The following is a 16,195-nucleotide window of genomic DNA, read 5'->3' on the forward strand; positions in this document are numbered from 1 at the left end:
AAAAGGTTTAGAATGAAATTGACATGGATTTTGGATTGTAGAATAGGTCGCGTCTAGAGCGGGTTTGGCGGGTTTGAAATGGATTTTGAACGGGTCAGGATCTTAAATGGGTCCAAAGAGATTAAAGAATAAAAATATAAAATAGTGTATCAAGAAGTGTGTAAAACCAAATGAAACATTTGATTAGAGTATGACTTTCGATAGCTTCACGCGTAGGCAGCTGCTTTTGCTTCTTCATGTTTGAATCCTTGTATTCATCCGATTCTTTCCTCCTCCGCTATTAGCAACCTGTTTATCATCATTTTGAATCATCAGAGATTAATTATTTATGACTCACTTTTAACTAAAAATATGGAGTCATATGATTTGGTGCTACTGAAAGAACAACACAATGGAATACAAACAGCAGAGCAATTGTTAAACTAAGTCAAATACCTTAATAATCACCCGGTAGACAATTATTAGACAATTATTAAGCTGACTTTGATTCAGTTTAATACTCATCCGTTGTTACTAATAACGGACAATATTTCATCTCAAATTTAGGTAAAAGACATTTATTTGGCAAATTATCTTGCTCCAGCGCTTACTTTTGGAATTTTTTTATTATAAAAAGATTACTTTTTTCTATTTTCGAGTATATCATAGGAAAAAGGCATAGGGGGACATGCATGTTTATTGTTGGAACTTAAACTAATTCAATTACTCAGAACTTATTGCACCATGAAGGAACAGAAGCAACAATACATCAAATAGGGTGATTTACATGAATACACTGACTGACCCACACCATACATCAAATCTAGAAAAAGCCAGTCGAAAAATACTTGATCATCAAGCTTAGTACAAATCGAAACTGGTTTTTCGTTCTAAACCTGGAAATCCCTCCGACTAGCAGCACGTTACCGTCACAAGCGAGTTGCTCACGCGGAACAGGCTTTACACCCAGTTCTGACCTCATTTTTACCGTCTCACCAAGCTGGGTGCTTCATATAAAAGGCGGTCATTTCTAAGCTCGGAAAAAACTCAGAAAGAAAGAGTAGAAGTTTTAAAAGTCTTGTAATCTCCTTGGTGAGGAATCTCTCTATGATTCAGGATGATTTCTACTCTTTTGAACTATGGCTGGTACAGATTTCTCTGAAAAATCGAAACTGCTTGCAGCATTAAACACGTTTGCGATTTCAATTATAGTAGATTCAATTGCAGGTGATGTTGGATGAACATATTCCGGAAGAGAAGGCAGGCACTGGGGAATGAATTCAGTCTTCTTATGTGTAGGAGCGTAGAAGGTAAGTACTGCTCGACAAAATATAAATCTGTATCATGGAAAAGAAACATCAGTAAGATTAATGTCTTTGAACATCGAAAAAATGACGATTATTCGTTGTCAAAGACCAGAAAAGTCTGAACAGATGGTTTTACATACCTAAGAAGGAGGCGCCGAAGGAATGGATCGCAATAAACTTGGGCCCAAACAGGATCAAGAGCACCTGATGTAGCCAACGTCAACCCCCATTCATTCATAGAAGAAGAAAGAAGCTCGTTTGCAGTTTCAAAGACATCCTGAGTCATAAAATAAGATTATAAGCTTTGTTTAAAAATAATGCGCCATGAGCAGGTAAGTTAAAACATTTACCATTTGAATATCAGACCCAGAAAATCCAAGCAGGAAGCAGAATGCCTGGATTGGAGCTGTGAGGAAGATGGTAAACAGACTCCCGTTTATATGCCAAGACCACTCGCCGGAAGAAGTAGGCGGTGAAAACCATGGAGACAGGAGCATTGCAGCTGGTTCTCCTTTTTCTGATCCACTTATAATCTACAACATTTTAAAAGAAAGGTCAATGTGGTGAACGTGAACCAGTCAATGATTACACTGGAATAACCCCTATCAGTTTAGCAGACAATACAAATGTACGGAGCAACTCTAGGTTAATAACTTTTATTTGCGGACTTGGCAAATCACACCCATGTGGGGGGACTTGATAGGGTGACATTTTTTTAAATTGTAATTCATTTGTGTTTTGCTTATTTTATTAGTATGTTTTTTGTCTTTTATGATGATTTAAAATTACAGTTATTGATTAGGATTTTCTACAAATGTACATCAACAAAAGAAATATACCCATGATTTAACACCATTATTGCATACAACAAACAACAATCATCCTCATCCTCATCATCTTCATCCCAGTGAGTCCCGTGCAAGACTAATCTGAGAGGATGGGAAAGAAGGTAGACCAATACCTTCATCATGAAGAGGTCGCGATCCAAACACAACAAAATCTATAATTACGAAGGTGAACCAGATCAAAGACCGTCAGCCAGAGAGGGAGAGAGAGCTTTTGAGTTTCCCTCGTAAATTTGAAACCAGATCGTGGCAATAGAATCACACAATTGGCCCTATCTATAATCCACATCAAGTTTTCAAATAGACACCTGTAACTCAGGAAAGTTTTCCCGGATAAAAAAAAAATCAAAGGTAAACCAGTAGTATCATTAATACGTAGGAGCTCAGAGACTTTACCTTGAAAGATGTACTGCTTTCACTGTCAATAATAATGAAAAGTGGCCTTCTTGTAAATGGAAGCAAGTCAGATGGGTAAATGAAATTTGAACCTGAAAAGAAGATTGAACTAATAGATGAGCCTCGACTTAAAAAAAATATTTATTTCTTATATGAAAAAATGCATAACAGTATCCTGCTTCTAGTCGTCTTTTCTACCACTCACTACTAGCTTTCAGTGTACTTTATTTACCAAGTATTCTAATCATAGTAGCTGATACTAGTATATTACATGTTCATTAGATTTTATATCTATTAAATAAAATAATGAGATACTTTTCACGCCTCTACACCAAAAACCCCAGCCACAAACTTCGAATCTGGCATCCCAGTCATTTGTGTTGAGGACTACATAAAACTTAAATAACGACGCTTTTGAAATGAGGGAAAGCAAGAGTAAAGTCACCCAAAAGAAACTTTACATTTGCATATTTATCATGTATCTAGTACCTTCATTTCCACGGGACCCAATATGTATGCAATCTAGGTGGTTACTAAAGAAACCTTCATAGCCTGGGATAGATAAATGGCTTAGGTCATCAGTTACATGAGTTTCATGCAAGAAAGTCTGAGGAGTCTTGACATTGTTATCGGGACCAAGACGACTGACAGGACCAGAGGAGGACGAGAAAACCGGTCCACTTTTCCCTGATACATTCAAATTATGTAAGAGAAAGTATTATCCATACCTTGTAACACATGGAAAATAATAAAGCAGGGTAAAGACATTATTTACCATAACAACCTGACAAATATATGAGGAGAACACCATCAGGCGGAAGGTCATCGCAAACTGAGGCCAGAATCTGCACCAAGTACTATTAGCCTAAGTTGCTACCTACATTAAGCTTATATACGAAACTGATAGAGATGAAGGAAAGGAGCACCGCAAAGTTCAAAAACTAATTACAAGACGTTATTTTTGAATGGTCCTTGTTTGCAAACATGATTTGTAACTTCACATAAATAAAAATCACTTTCAAAAATTAATTCACTAATGAAAATCCAAAATCTAGTTAACCTTCATCTTTCTCTTAGCAGTTGCAAGAGAAAAACATAAAATCAATCCAGAGTAAATTAACAATGTTTTTTCTAGAACCAGAATAAACAGTTTGCTACACATACCGCAATATAATGTGTCACGGATGGGCGGTAAAGGACAGCTTTCCGTGGATTAGCCGGCAAGGTTGGATCAAAAATATCTTGTGTGGGGCTATGGCCAATAGCTTTTGTTGTTCCATTTGGACCTGAACCACCTACCGAGTCATAGAATACTCCAGAAGGCTCCCATTCCAGAGTCTGGAGCATTCTGTAAGTGTCCAAGGTAACCTCTGAGAATTTCACCTGCATATTGTGAACGCTAAAACACGTAAAAGACAATGAATCAACCTTGATGGTCAAGATCTATAGGATCAGTAAGTAACCTAATTGCCTGTTCGCCAAATGATAATAATTGGCGGTACTGAGATGAATATTTCGTGTTATTGTACATGGAAAGCCCAATGCTTAAGTCAATGGTAATGATACTTAATCCCTAAAAATGTTTTTTTAATGTATTTTCATTCCAACTTAACACCCATCTTCTCGTTTGGAAATGGATGGATCAAAACTTTGTGAAGAAACGATGTCTTCACATTTTGCATTATGCTCCGACTTGGCACTTTACCTTGGCACTTAAGACCACATTTTGCATCTATATCCAATACTTAAACAGAGACCACCTAAGGACACGTGTCACTGATGAGTTTAGTTCCCGCCCAAAAACTAGAGTACTAAATACGCTATTACCTCAAATAGCCTTTAATATCTAAATTATCTACTATAATAATCCCTACAATTAAGGAATTAATTACTGCAGCATTACTGACTTTCTATGTCTCATTAAACTAATTATCACAATTTTTGAAGATCATTACAACTTGTGATTGAAGATTACTTCTATCTTTTTCTCATAAAAATTCCCTATCTTTCTTCCATTCTCATATCTAAAAAATTGGGTTTTTTATTTTTAATTATCTCTCTATAGATTTTTTGGGTTTAGCTAATTCGAACCAAAGAGAGAAGTAAAGCATGTAACTAATCTCGATGAATAGGCCATATATCCTGCACTAGTCTATTTTTATCTTTTATTTTCTTAAATATTTTATTTATTGATTTTTGATATCATCATTTTTCTATGCATGTGAATGATTTATCTATAAATTTAAATTTTAATTGCTTTTTATTGTTATTATTTTGATTGTTCAAACCTGGATATCTTTTTTTCTAATTTAGCAAATTTTAATTTCTTTATTCAAATGGAAGGGAAGTAACTCGTGTTTAGAGATGGACGAAATCTACAGAAAAGTAATGAAACTTGAGAAGGATTGACAATAACAATCGTGATATTGTTTCCTAATAACTAGAGTACTGAATACGCTATTATCTCAAATAGCCTTTAAAATCTAGAATATCTACTAATAATCCCTACAATCAAGGAATTAATTACTGCAGCATTACTGAATTTTTATGTCTCATTAAGTTAATTATCACATTTTTTGAAGATCATTGCAAATTGTGATGGAAGATTACTTCTATCTTTTTCTCATAAAAATTCCCTATCTTTCTTCGATTCTCATTTCTGAAAAATTGGGTTTTTTATTTTTAATTATCTCTCTCTATAGATTTTTTAGGTTTAGCTAAATCGAACCAAAGAGAGAAGTAAAGCATGTAAACAATCTCGATAAATGGGCCATATCTCCTGCATTAGTCTATTTTTATCTTTTATTTTCTTAAATATTTTATTTATTGATTTTTGATATCATATTTTTTCTATGCATGTGAATGATTTATTTATAAATTTAAATTTTAATTGCTTTTTATTGTTATTATTTTGATTGATCAAACCTGGATCTCTTTTTTTTCTAATTTAGCAAATCTACAGAGAATTAATTAAACTTGAGAAGGATTGACAATAACAATCGTGATATTGTTTCCTAATACTAAAATCTAAAATTTTATTTTCCTGATAGGAAAAAAATGAACAAGATACAAAATTAGAATTCAATCATTTGATTATTACCTAACATAAATTTTAAATTTTTACCAATATGTATTAATGAATGATCAATCATATATAGTTGTTTCATGGGTCAAAAGTAAGCAAAAATTAAAGATTTTAATATGTGATGATTATGATAATATTTATACTTTAACATACAATATCGTATACAAAAAAGTGGTTCAATATTTATAGTTGATAAAAGTTGTTATAAATGTATCCATTTCACTAGGTTTATGTATCGTTTAACTTTATTTTTCCGTCGTAATGTATATTATGGTACACAAACCTATATTTCAAATTGCGTATCAATATTATTTTTTTAATTCATCTGTTTTTGATATTTTTTATTTATTTAGTAAAGATATATGTTAAATATGATAAAATATTTAATAACTTGTGCTTAGCACGGGCAATCACCTAGTTATGCTTAACACATAGTATAGAATGCTTTAGAACCATTTGGTTACTCATAAAAGTTCAATGAATGCAACTCAAATCAATTACTTCATGACTCTAATGTATGATATAGTAAGTGTAAGGTCATACCAGGTAGATGTGAAGTCACCCAACACAAACTCCTAATCCTCCATAATCTTATTCTTTTATTCTTTTATTAAATACTTCCTCGTTTTTTAATGACTACACTTGAATATTAAACATTGATCAGTCAATCTTATTTTATAATATCAAATGTGTAAAAGAAAAACATATTCAAGTAGCATCTTGTTTGATTCGTCTCGATGCATATTTAAATCATATCAATGTTTTATAATTTTTAATTATGCACATTTAAAGATATGTCTGTTAAAATAGTGCATAGGATAGTGTAAAAATTGAAAGTGTAATCACTAAAAAACAGCAAAGAAAGTAGTTTCAATAAAAAAAGAAGTAAACAAGTCCAAATAAAGATTTGGACACTTCCCAAACGTGTCCGCGAGTCCTAGAAATTAGAACTTGTTGAGTCTGACAGTTGGATCCATACCCGAATCAAACCCATACCCAAGTTTGAGCATCACTTCTCACATAGTTGAACAGTGCATACCATAAATATTGACACAAGACTTTCCTAGCAAAAGAACACTTACAAGTTAAAATGCATTCGTATTACTAACATATATTATATTAGCAACATATATTACCGGCTAACAAACAAACCATTGGTACAAAACCTAATGCTTCCTTCTGAAATACAATCCTTTAAGACAATATTCACTGAACACACATACAGCAAATGGACAAAGACGAGAAAGTCGGTCTAACCTCATTAGGATGATAGCTACTTAGCACTGCATCTCGTAATTTTAAATTTCTCTTTGGGTTTTGTGAAACAACATGTGGCAGAGTGTCTGGATGAGGATCAAGAACAAGACTGTATCTCAGCGGCCTTATGTTCAAAAAATTGGTGTCAGCTTTCAGAAATTTAACGATTTCTTGGACAACCAGCTTCCATTCTCTGAAGTTAACTTCCTGGAAATTAGAATGTGGATGTCATGCAACTTATCAGTTATCACCAACAACCTTATGCTAAAAATACATCCTTTGATAGAATAGGTGATATTTAGTAGACAAGGATACATCACGAGTTAAAGAAAGGTATATAAGCTTCTAAAAGACGCAAGATGCCAACCAAGTCACTTGAACTTTTACAAAATGGTTACATATGAGACTTTAGAGTAATCAGAACAGTTCAACAATGAAACAACATTCACCTTCTTAAATATAAAGCAAAATCATCCGATGTTTAGCTCGGCTTATGTAAATGTACCAGAAATCTAAAGTGGTTCACATTTCACAGCATCATTCAAAAAATTTCACAATGCACAACTTAGCTGTAGGCTGTCAAATCAAACATATCAATGAAAAATATATACTGATCTCCACTCCATTAAATTCCAAACCTTTCATGATCTAAATATATTCTTGCTCTACCATGCAAGATTTCCACTTCATATTCTGCCTTCAACTAATCTCCACTTGAGAAGCACTTGCTAATTGCTTTGTTTTTGGTGTATAAGGGTCTCATGTCAAGACAGGGGCAGCCATCATTCCCAAAAGACATTAATTCTGTCCTATTCCAATAATCCATCACCCAACAAGTCTCCTTGAATTTCCTTTAAGTTGCTGATAGAGCTTTATTGACATGAATGAATTATAAAAAATAGGCAGATGTAGGTTCAACTTAAATAACCTATGCTTTTCAATAGTATAACTATTTTTGTTAAACAAATTTACCATTGTAATGCACCAACCATAGTGTGAAATTAAAAATCAAAACCATAGGTTGAAGATTGTCATGACCTTTCCGTTATTAGTGGAAAGAGTTCTGTGCTTGGAATTGCAAGACTTATTTTGAACCATCCTAAAAAATACTCAAATAGAACTTGTTGGAATTTTAAGTAAAGCACCACAAAACATCTTCCATTCTTTGCACTTAATATCTAATGATAGAAGACACTTAAGATCTGATGACAGAAGACAGAAATGCAGGGGTCATCTTGCAAGCCACTCAGCATCTTTTAGAAGGCTATGATTATACCTTTGGATAGAAAATAGAATTGCAAGAGGGTAATACTATCACCAGGCAATCCACAATACTCCTCTTTCATGAGTTATCCCCATGGAAAGAGGATCCTTTATTAGGGATAAGGTCATGTAGATTGGAAAAGATAAGTACGAAATAGATGAAGACATTTGGTGGATGTATTTCAATAAGTGATAGATGGGGAAACTCATTGAGGTCGAGGGAATGATAAAGTATAAAGAATAACCAAATGAAAAGATTTGTGATTGGAAGGCTGTTGGGAGTAAGAAAGGAACCCCACATCTAGAACAGTGAAAGCATTCCTATAGAAAGATTTCCAATAAATGTGCAATAAAATGGCAGCTTGACTGAAGAGAAGAATCTTTCAAAAAATGAAGGGAACTCAAGAAAGTATGAAACAGGGAAAACATGGCCATGAACATGAAAACATCATAAGCAATACTGAGAGGACCAAAACAAGAAAAAAAATAATGTAATTATGCAGTGAGGCTCCGGTCATTAGAAGACTATATGGCTTCCAAATAGAACGACAAATTTGAAAACACAGCCTTCCCAAACATCAGCAGACAGAAATTGTGTAAGTGCCTCTTCAATAAATTTGACAGACTTTTTGTTGCCTTATTACACTAAAATCATCCCAGTTCACATCCGGTAAAGGTAAATTTGCTGCGGAGAAAATGTGCCATGTGTATCACAACAACAACAATGACGAGTTAATCACCAAGAGTAGAGAAAAATCTTATAGTCTTTTATTACCAAGTATTATTATATGTCTGATCTACAAATCCTAAACTAAAACTGAAAACCTCATACATTGAATCAAGCATGATCCTTATCAACCAAGTCATGACTGATGTTCCAAGTCAGTGTTTCACTCCGCTATTTTCCTCTAAACTCCACCAATTTCGAACCTGAACAAAACCCAATTTCAGAATAACTAGCTTATATTAACAAAAAAACCCTCTATTTTTCGTTCGAGTCTTAGACTATATGTTCCTCATTTAATAAAAAACAATATTGAAAGGAAATTGTTTTGAGAAACCACCTCATATTATAGGGTCACCTCAGAAAGCCATTCAAACTAAAATCCTTTGCATAGAACCACATTATATGTTCCTTAAATCATGTCAGAGACTCCTTACCCCACGTCTTAACGAATGGTTTGAAATGCTTAAAGCCTCAAACTATCATTTTATGGTTTATACAATTGATAAATGGAGCATTTCAAGTCATAAATACAGAAGATCATGTTTTGTTAGTATTAACTTAAATAACATTCTCCAAAAGTCACAAAAGTTGCTTCCGCTTAAGCACTGTAAGGGGGTCACATGTATGCAGTCTTCTATTCTTACACGCCTATTTCTCATATTCAAACTTCAAAATGAAATAACAGCACTATCATAAGACTACATGAGTGTTTTCAGGAAATTCAAATTATAATTCAACAATGTCTGTGACCATATACAAATTGTAAGCAGGTTAAAAACAAAGATTTATTCATGTTCATATACAAATTGTTAATTATATTAAGTGGTTGCCAACACACTAATGCAAGATATTTTCCCACAAGAGACATTTCATCAATATAAGGAATGTTCGAAATCATATGAAAAGTTAAAAGATAGAAATACTCAAAACCATAAAGAGTAAAAGAACTACAGAAGTATTTGAAGTAAATAACCTGAAAACTCCGCTTGCACTCATCAAGTAAAATCTTCAAGTGATTAACCAACTGATGAACCATATGTCTACGGTTCAACAATAAGCATACTGTAATGAATCTAGCAAGAAATCTCAATTGTTTATTTGCTATATTAAGATCTTGTAACAAGCCCTCCTTAAAATATTCCCTTGTCAATATTGCTTCATAGAATACATATGATTCTGACAAATAGCTTGCCTCACTTGTGCGCATATACTGTCCAAAATAAAGCTGAGCAATTCGAGAAGCAATCTCACCAATCTCCCATCGCTTGAGCCCGCCCTCTACTAGTTTTTGTCTATTTTCTTGTTGAAACTTCCATAACTCTGTATAAACTTTGAATACTTTGTAAAAATAAGTGTCAAACCTGCAAAGAGAAAATATATTGCTCCATATCAACAAACAGACCAATGATCCAAATAGCTAAAATTCTTCCAAATATACAGTTTCCTCAATATTTTACTTCCATTTAACCATCATTAAAAAATCCATTCAAAGGTCACAACTAAATAAGATAGACTCTGATAGAGTCATAGGTCAGTCGGTTCATTAGGCTGAACAGCAGAATAAACTTTTCATATACATGTTTTTTCCATAGGGCACCAAACTCTACTAATGCTCCTATTTTTGGATGAAAACAACATATCATTACCTCAATGTCATTTAGTGGTTTCCACCTAGGTCAGAATTCAAGTCATAAAATAGAAATACTCAAAACATAAAGAGTAAAAGAGCTACAAAACTAATTTGAAGTAAATAACCTGCAAACTCCTTTAATTATATTGAGAATTAATATAAAAGTGGATACAACTCATATAGGAAGAATAAGGGGTAAACCAGTAAATCTAGTTAGCAAACTATTACAATCGATTACATCTATGGAGTCATTATGTAATAAGTTAAAGAAGCTAGTTGGAGAATACCTCATATGGTGATAACCAAACTTGGTAAAAAAAATTGCAGCATTTGGAAAACTTTACCTCCTCTCAGCCATGCAAATGCCTCCCTCTCTCTCTCTCCTTTCCCTCCCTCTCTGTAACTATAATTCTCGGTGTTTCAAGTTCAAGAATAAACCTTCTAATTTACTTCAATAAAAGGGCCAACATGATTTCTTTTTTTACTCCCTTGATTTCTAATTTAATTTTTTTTCAACCAACATAATCTCTCACTTGATAGAGGGGTGTACCATGTAAAAAAACTTAAACAAACCCTTAATTCATTTCCCTTCTCTTCTCAAAATTGTGGATCCTGCATCCCATTATGCCCCCTCTTTGTAAGCATATGACACTGACCTCGTCAAATTTCACCGGATATTTTAAATGTTGATGCAATCTAAAAGATAATATGTCGTTGACACCATAGTCAGAGTCTCAAAGAATCTTTACAAGTAGAAATCTAGGCATTGGGTGACTAGGGCCTTGCCGTTAAAGCCATATAATTAAGTGTAACTTACGTTCCCAAAAGGTATCTTGTAATGGCTTACTCTATTTCCCTTCAGATTTTCCATGAGGGTGAAGAAGCCAAGGTCAAACAAGAACCAATTGTTAGCCACCATAGTGTACCTCCCAGTGAGGCAATTGTGGTCTTGAAGCTGACAAGGAACTAAAGAAAAAAGAATTTGACAAAGACTACGAACTAAAAAATAATTGGTACTGTATTCCTCTAGAGACTTCTTGCAAAAAATTTCTATCTCTCAAAAACTAAAAATCATGTCCATCAGGTCTGATTGTACAAATCTTAAAGCTGCCTCCCTTTAAGCTTCTTAGGATTCGAGCAAATAACCCACATTAGAAAATGGTAAAATCAAGAAAAAACTCAAAACTCATGATCTCAAACAAGTCCAAACATTCAATCATCATCATACCCGGTATACCCCACCAAAGATCAGGGTCTATGGTCTGGGGAGAATTGGATACGTAAGACCATACCCTAATATCCAATGTGTACACTAAATGCAACAAAAATTCAAGCGATTTCCTAAAATAAAATATCATTATCTAAATTGCCGATGGCAATGAAGAGTGATCATATGAGTCTAATGCCATAAGTCAAACAAGATTTTCAATCAAGAATTGAGTAGATATCCCAATCATGTAGCCTATAAGTAGCATACTCCACATGTTAACAGTACTGCCTGTAGTCTTCCCTCAAACGAGTAACTAGAATTCTTCCTATTATCAAATCACACTAATTCAATCAAGATTATGCATGAAAAATAAACAGCCAAATTATTCAAATTTTACAGAAGTATAAAAAAAACAAAATCAAACACAAACCCAGAAAGAAACAATCTCGAAAAAAAAAAAAGGACCAAGAATTTGGACCTGTTACGTTCATAAAGAGGTAAGTCCCTGATTTTGGAGAACTTCTTATCAGCTTTATCAACCAAAGACCAGTAGATTTCAATCAAGGGAATCCCACTACTTTGTTGCGCCATTTTTGTTGGAAAGTGTTCTTCTTTCTATCTCTCTTCTTTGCGCACAATTGACCTTTTAGTTTTAGCAAAGAAGGAATCTGCAAATTGGGTAATTTTTAATTTTCTAAAAATCGAGGTTTTGTTATGGTGATTGATAGGTAATAAAGTAATAAATGCCTTAAAATACTATAAAATGGACTGATGGTTTTTGATAGTAAAGATTAACTTGAATAATTCAAATTTTTTTTTTATGCTTTTTCAACATTAATTTTAACTTTTGATTAATCGTAAATATTTTTAATAATCAGGTATAAATCAACTTTTACTTATGAATTTATTTAAAAATAGATAATATTTAAATTTATTTTTAACAAATTAAACAAAAAATAGTTAATTTTTGGCAATATTTTCTACAAAAAAGTTTTAAAATCAAAATACCCCTTCACTTTGCCACTATCACCCCTTACCCCAAGTGGGGTTAACAGCGAAGAGGGTCGAGGGGGGAAAGAGTGCGGTGGTGAAAAAGAAATCTCATAGGTGAAAAAATGATGGAAGTGGGGTAGGGAAAAGGAAATGATGGGAGTGGTGGAGGAAAGTTCTTTTTAAGTATACTTAATTTTTCTTATATAGGAAAATAAACCTGTAGTAATAGGTTACCGGTAACCTCGATTCACCCTAAGCAAAGACCCCTCAGGGTTGAGAATATTCATGATCCAAAACAATTTATACATAATATAAATGTACTTAAAATACCAACCTACTTTCAAAAGTTTTTTACTATTATAGTCACTGCATGTCTAATGTTGTAGCAGGAGGCAGCCTAAGGAATTGAGTGCATGTGTTAATAATGTGCATCTAGTGGTGAAAGTTTGATTTTTGATTTAGATTTGATACAATTCCAAATCAAACTAAATAAAATTCGGTTTTGATATTTTCAATCCAAATCCAAATCATAATATTTGTAATCCAAATTGAACTGAACCGAATTTTCAAATAGCAATCCGAATTGAACCAAATAGACCGAATTGCACCAATTTGTATATTTTGCACCGAAAATCAAATTTGCATGTATTGTATTAAAATTATTCTTTCTAAAACTCCTAAATAGATATTAATAATTTTAGGGTTTTTAATTTGTACAAGTAAAAAACTTTAAAACAAAAATCTAAAAATAAGAGCAAAAATTCAAACAAATCAAATGGAAAATATAACATGCCTTTAACATTTCGATTTTTTCGATTTTTTGATTTTTCGGTTTTATTGGACCCTAGACCGAGTCCAAACCGAACACCGAAATTTAATCAAAATTCAGTCCAAACCAAACCAAATTTAAAATATAGTCAAACCAAATTACTTATTCGATTTGGTTTGGTTCGGTGTTCAGTTTTTCACCAAATTACTTACACCCCTAGATCCGAGTCTAAATACTTTTCTGAAAACTGTACCCAAATTCGTCATTTTTTATGGATTTGCATTGGACCTGGATTTAACTGTTCCATGAAATATTGTATCAGATTTAAGTCTAGGATCCATTGTCATCTCTACTCATCGATGCTTAAAAATTTGTTGTAAAGTTCTTTCAAGACATCACTTTGGGGGTAGTGCTCCTTGCATCTCAAACAAGACCTTTTTAATATTCTTTAATTTGGAAACCTCTAATAAAACACACTGAAGAAAGCAATGTTCAATTTAGTGTTTAAATATGTAATGAAATTCATCAACTCTTCTACCTTCTTTTTATTTTGTGTTTATTTAGACGAGAGCAACATTGAGAGTTTAACAGCCATAGTCTTCTAGATGGAAACGAGACTCCGCCACCCTTATGCTTACAACATTATACTGTTGTTGAGCATAGAATGACACCATCCATTATCAGTCTTTCCAAACAAAAGCTTTCTCACCTTCCCAAGATATACTTTGAATGAGGATAGAATGACACCATACATTAATATCCATTACAAACAATTCTTCAATTCTCGAATTACATAGAACCCATTGTGTATGTGCTGAAGCACATGACCCTTAACCCTAAGACCTTGAAGGAGGAGCACAAATACCTGCAGGATGGTTTATCCCGCAGAATGATAAAGAAGCACAAATACCTGCAGGATGGTTTACCTTGCAGAACGATAAAGAAGAATATAAATACCTGCAGCATGGTTAATCCTGCAGAATGATAGCAACGAATATAAATGATGTGGCATGAGACAACTGCAGTAGTACTTTGAAAAAGTTGTCAACACTTGTATAGAGTAAGGCACCACACCTACCTCGTACCCTACTATAACACCCTGAGATTTTAATGACATAATTATTTAATATTTTAATAGTTTTTAAAGATTTTACAATTATATTTAATTATTTTTGAATTAGTTTAATAAATTTCTTTCATATACGAATTTAAACAATACATACTTATATTAAAATATAGTAGTGATTTCAAAAATAAAGAGATTCAAATCAAAATGACTATTTTTTTAAATGTGTGAGCCCACGAAGGTAAGTCTCTTGGTGGGGTCACGCAAGAAAACGAATCGAGATAAAAATAAATAAAATAATAAATAAACATAATAAACATAATAAACATAAACATAATAATAATAATAATAATAATAATAATAATAATAATAATAATAATAATAATAATAATAATAATAATAATAATAATTATAATAATAATAATTATAATTATAATAATAATAATAAGGAGTAGTATGAAACCCTTATTTCTTACTTGTAGCCGTCACTCCTTTTCCTTCCCTCTCCTCTTCTCTTCCATCACCTCTGTGAGCCGCCACAATCACCAAGAAGCAGCTGGCAGCCCGCATAGCCACCAAGCAGCAACAGCCGTAGCCTCCATGCGCGAACCAAGCCCAGCAGCAGCAGCCCCGCTACACCCGCCTACAAAACAGCAGCAACTGTTGCATTTTCGGGCGCCACCAGCAACAGCTACGGCTGTCTGCACTACCACCAAGGCCCACCGCGGTGTCTTGACCCTCCTGTGCAACCAGCACTACATCAAACACTTTTCATCTCACCCCTCTTTTCTTATTACCCCATTGTAAGCCTCTCAAGTTTACTCTAAATAATCTTCCTAGTATCTAATTAGAATTTTAACTAAGTTTATGAGTTTGGAGTTAATTTTGTATGATTGTCATTGAATCTTGTTATGGGTAAGAATTTGATTGATGATTTGAATGTACTTATGAATTGGGTTTTTGAAATATGGATGAAAAGTGTTGAACTTTGTATTATTTTCATTGAATCTTTTATGGGTAAGAGTGTGGTTGATGAATTTAACATATTTATGATTTAGAGTTTGAAGTATGAATGAAAATAATGGTTGTGTGCTATTTTGATGGTGTCTTAGTACATGAGTAACTTTATTTGTGTTGAATGTGGGAGTTTTGTTAGGCATGGTAGTCTTAATTGGCCTTGTTGAAGTAAAATAAATTATTAATGTTGATTACAAGTGCTCTTGTTAGGTTATCAAAGTATGATTAAATGATATTAGTAAGGCTATGAACCTAGTGTCAACTGTTGAGAATTATTAAAGTTACTTGTTATGATGTCTTGATTTTAGTTCTTTCTAACCTTAGAGAATATAATAAATGATATTACGATGTGATAACTTTAAGATTCATCCTTGTTGTCATATTAGCACTACATCAACATTAAGTGTGAATCGTCATTTTACATTAAGATGATGTGAACCGTTATAACTCAAAGTTAGTTGGTGTAATAAAACAGTTGACATAATCCTTTTATTCTTTGTCGATGGAAAAACTTGTGTTATTGTTGAATTAACGATTATGTTTGGTGTTGAATGAGTTGCTTACGTGCTAGAAGCAATTGGAAACTTGTCGTGAATGGATCATAATAGTCACTTTGGCTTTTAGCTGGTAGGACAAACTAGTTAAGGGAAC

The 16,195-nt window shown here is 33.1% G+C and overlaps 1 protein-coding gene across 3 annotated transcripts; it reads right to left on the bottom strand.

Moving 5' to 3' along the window:
- Positions 1–465: 465 nt before the first annotated feature.
- On the bottom strand, positions 466–12,434 carry LOC130809748 (uncharacterized). 3 transcript variants are annotated; one of them, XM_057675535.1, is made up of 10 exons: positions 12,178–12,400; positions 9,833–10,220; positions 6,870–7,076; positions 3,692–3,910; positions 3,312–3,372; positions 3,017–3,214; positions 2,528–2,619; positions 1,637–1,819; positions 1,427–1,563; positions 475–1,316 (listed from the first exon to the last, which is right to left on the bottom strand). In XM_057675535.1, the coding sequence occupies exons 1-10, from the start codon at positions 12,288–12,290 to the stop codon at positions 1,085–1,087; spliced, it is 1,830 nt and encodes a 609-aa protein (XP_057531518.1). In that variant the 5' UTR covers positions 12,291–12,400; the 3' UTR covers positions 475–1,084. The 3 variants fall into 3 exon arrangements, with proteins under 3 accessions (XP_057531519.1, XP_057531518.1, XP_057531517.1); XM_057675534.1 differs by having other exon boundaries at positions 484–1,316; positions 3,303–3,372; positions 12,178–12,434; XM_057675536.1 differs by lacking the exon at positions 3,017–3,214 and having other exon boundaries at positions 466–1,316; positions 3,303–3,372.
- Between the last annotated feature and the right edge of the window lie 3,761 nt (positions 12,435–16,195).

The sequence above is a fragment of the Amaranthus tricolor genome, chromosome 4 (genome assembly GCF_026212465.1).
Source record: "Amaranthus tricolor cultivar Red isolate AtriRed21 chromosome 4, ASM2621246v1, whole genome shotgun sequence".
Lineage (NCBI taxonomy): Eukaryota > Viridiplantae > Streptophyta > Magnoliopsida > Caryophyllales > Amaranthaceae > Amaranthus > Amaranthus tricolor.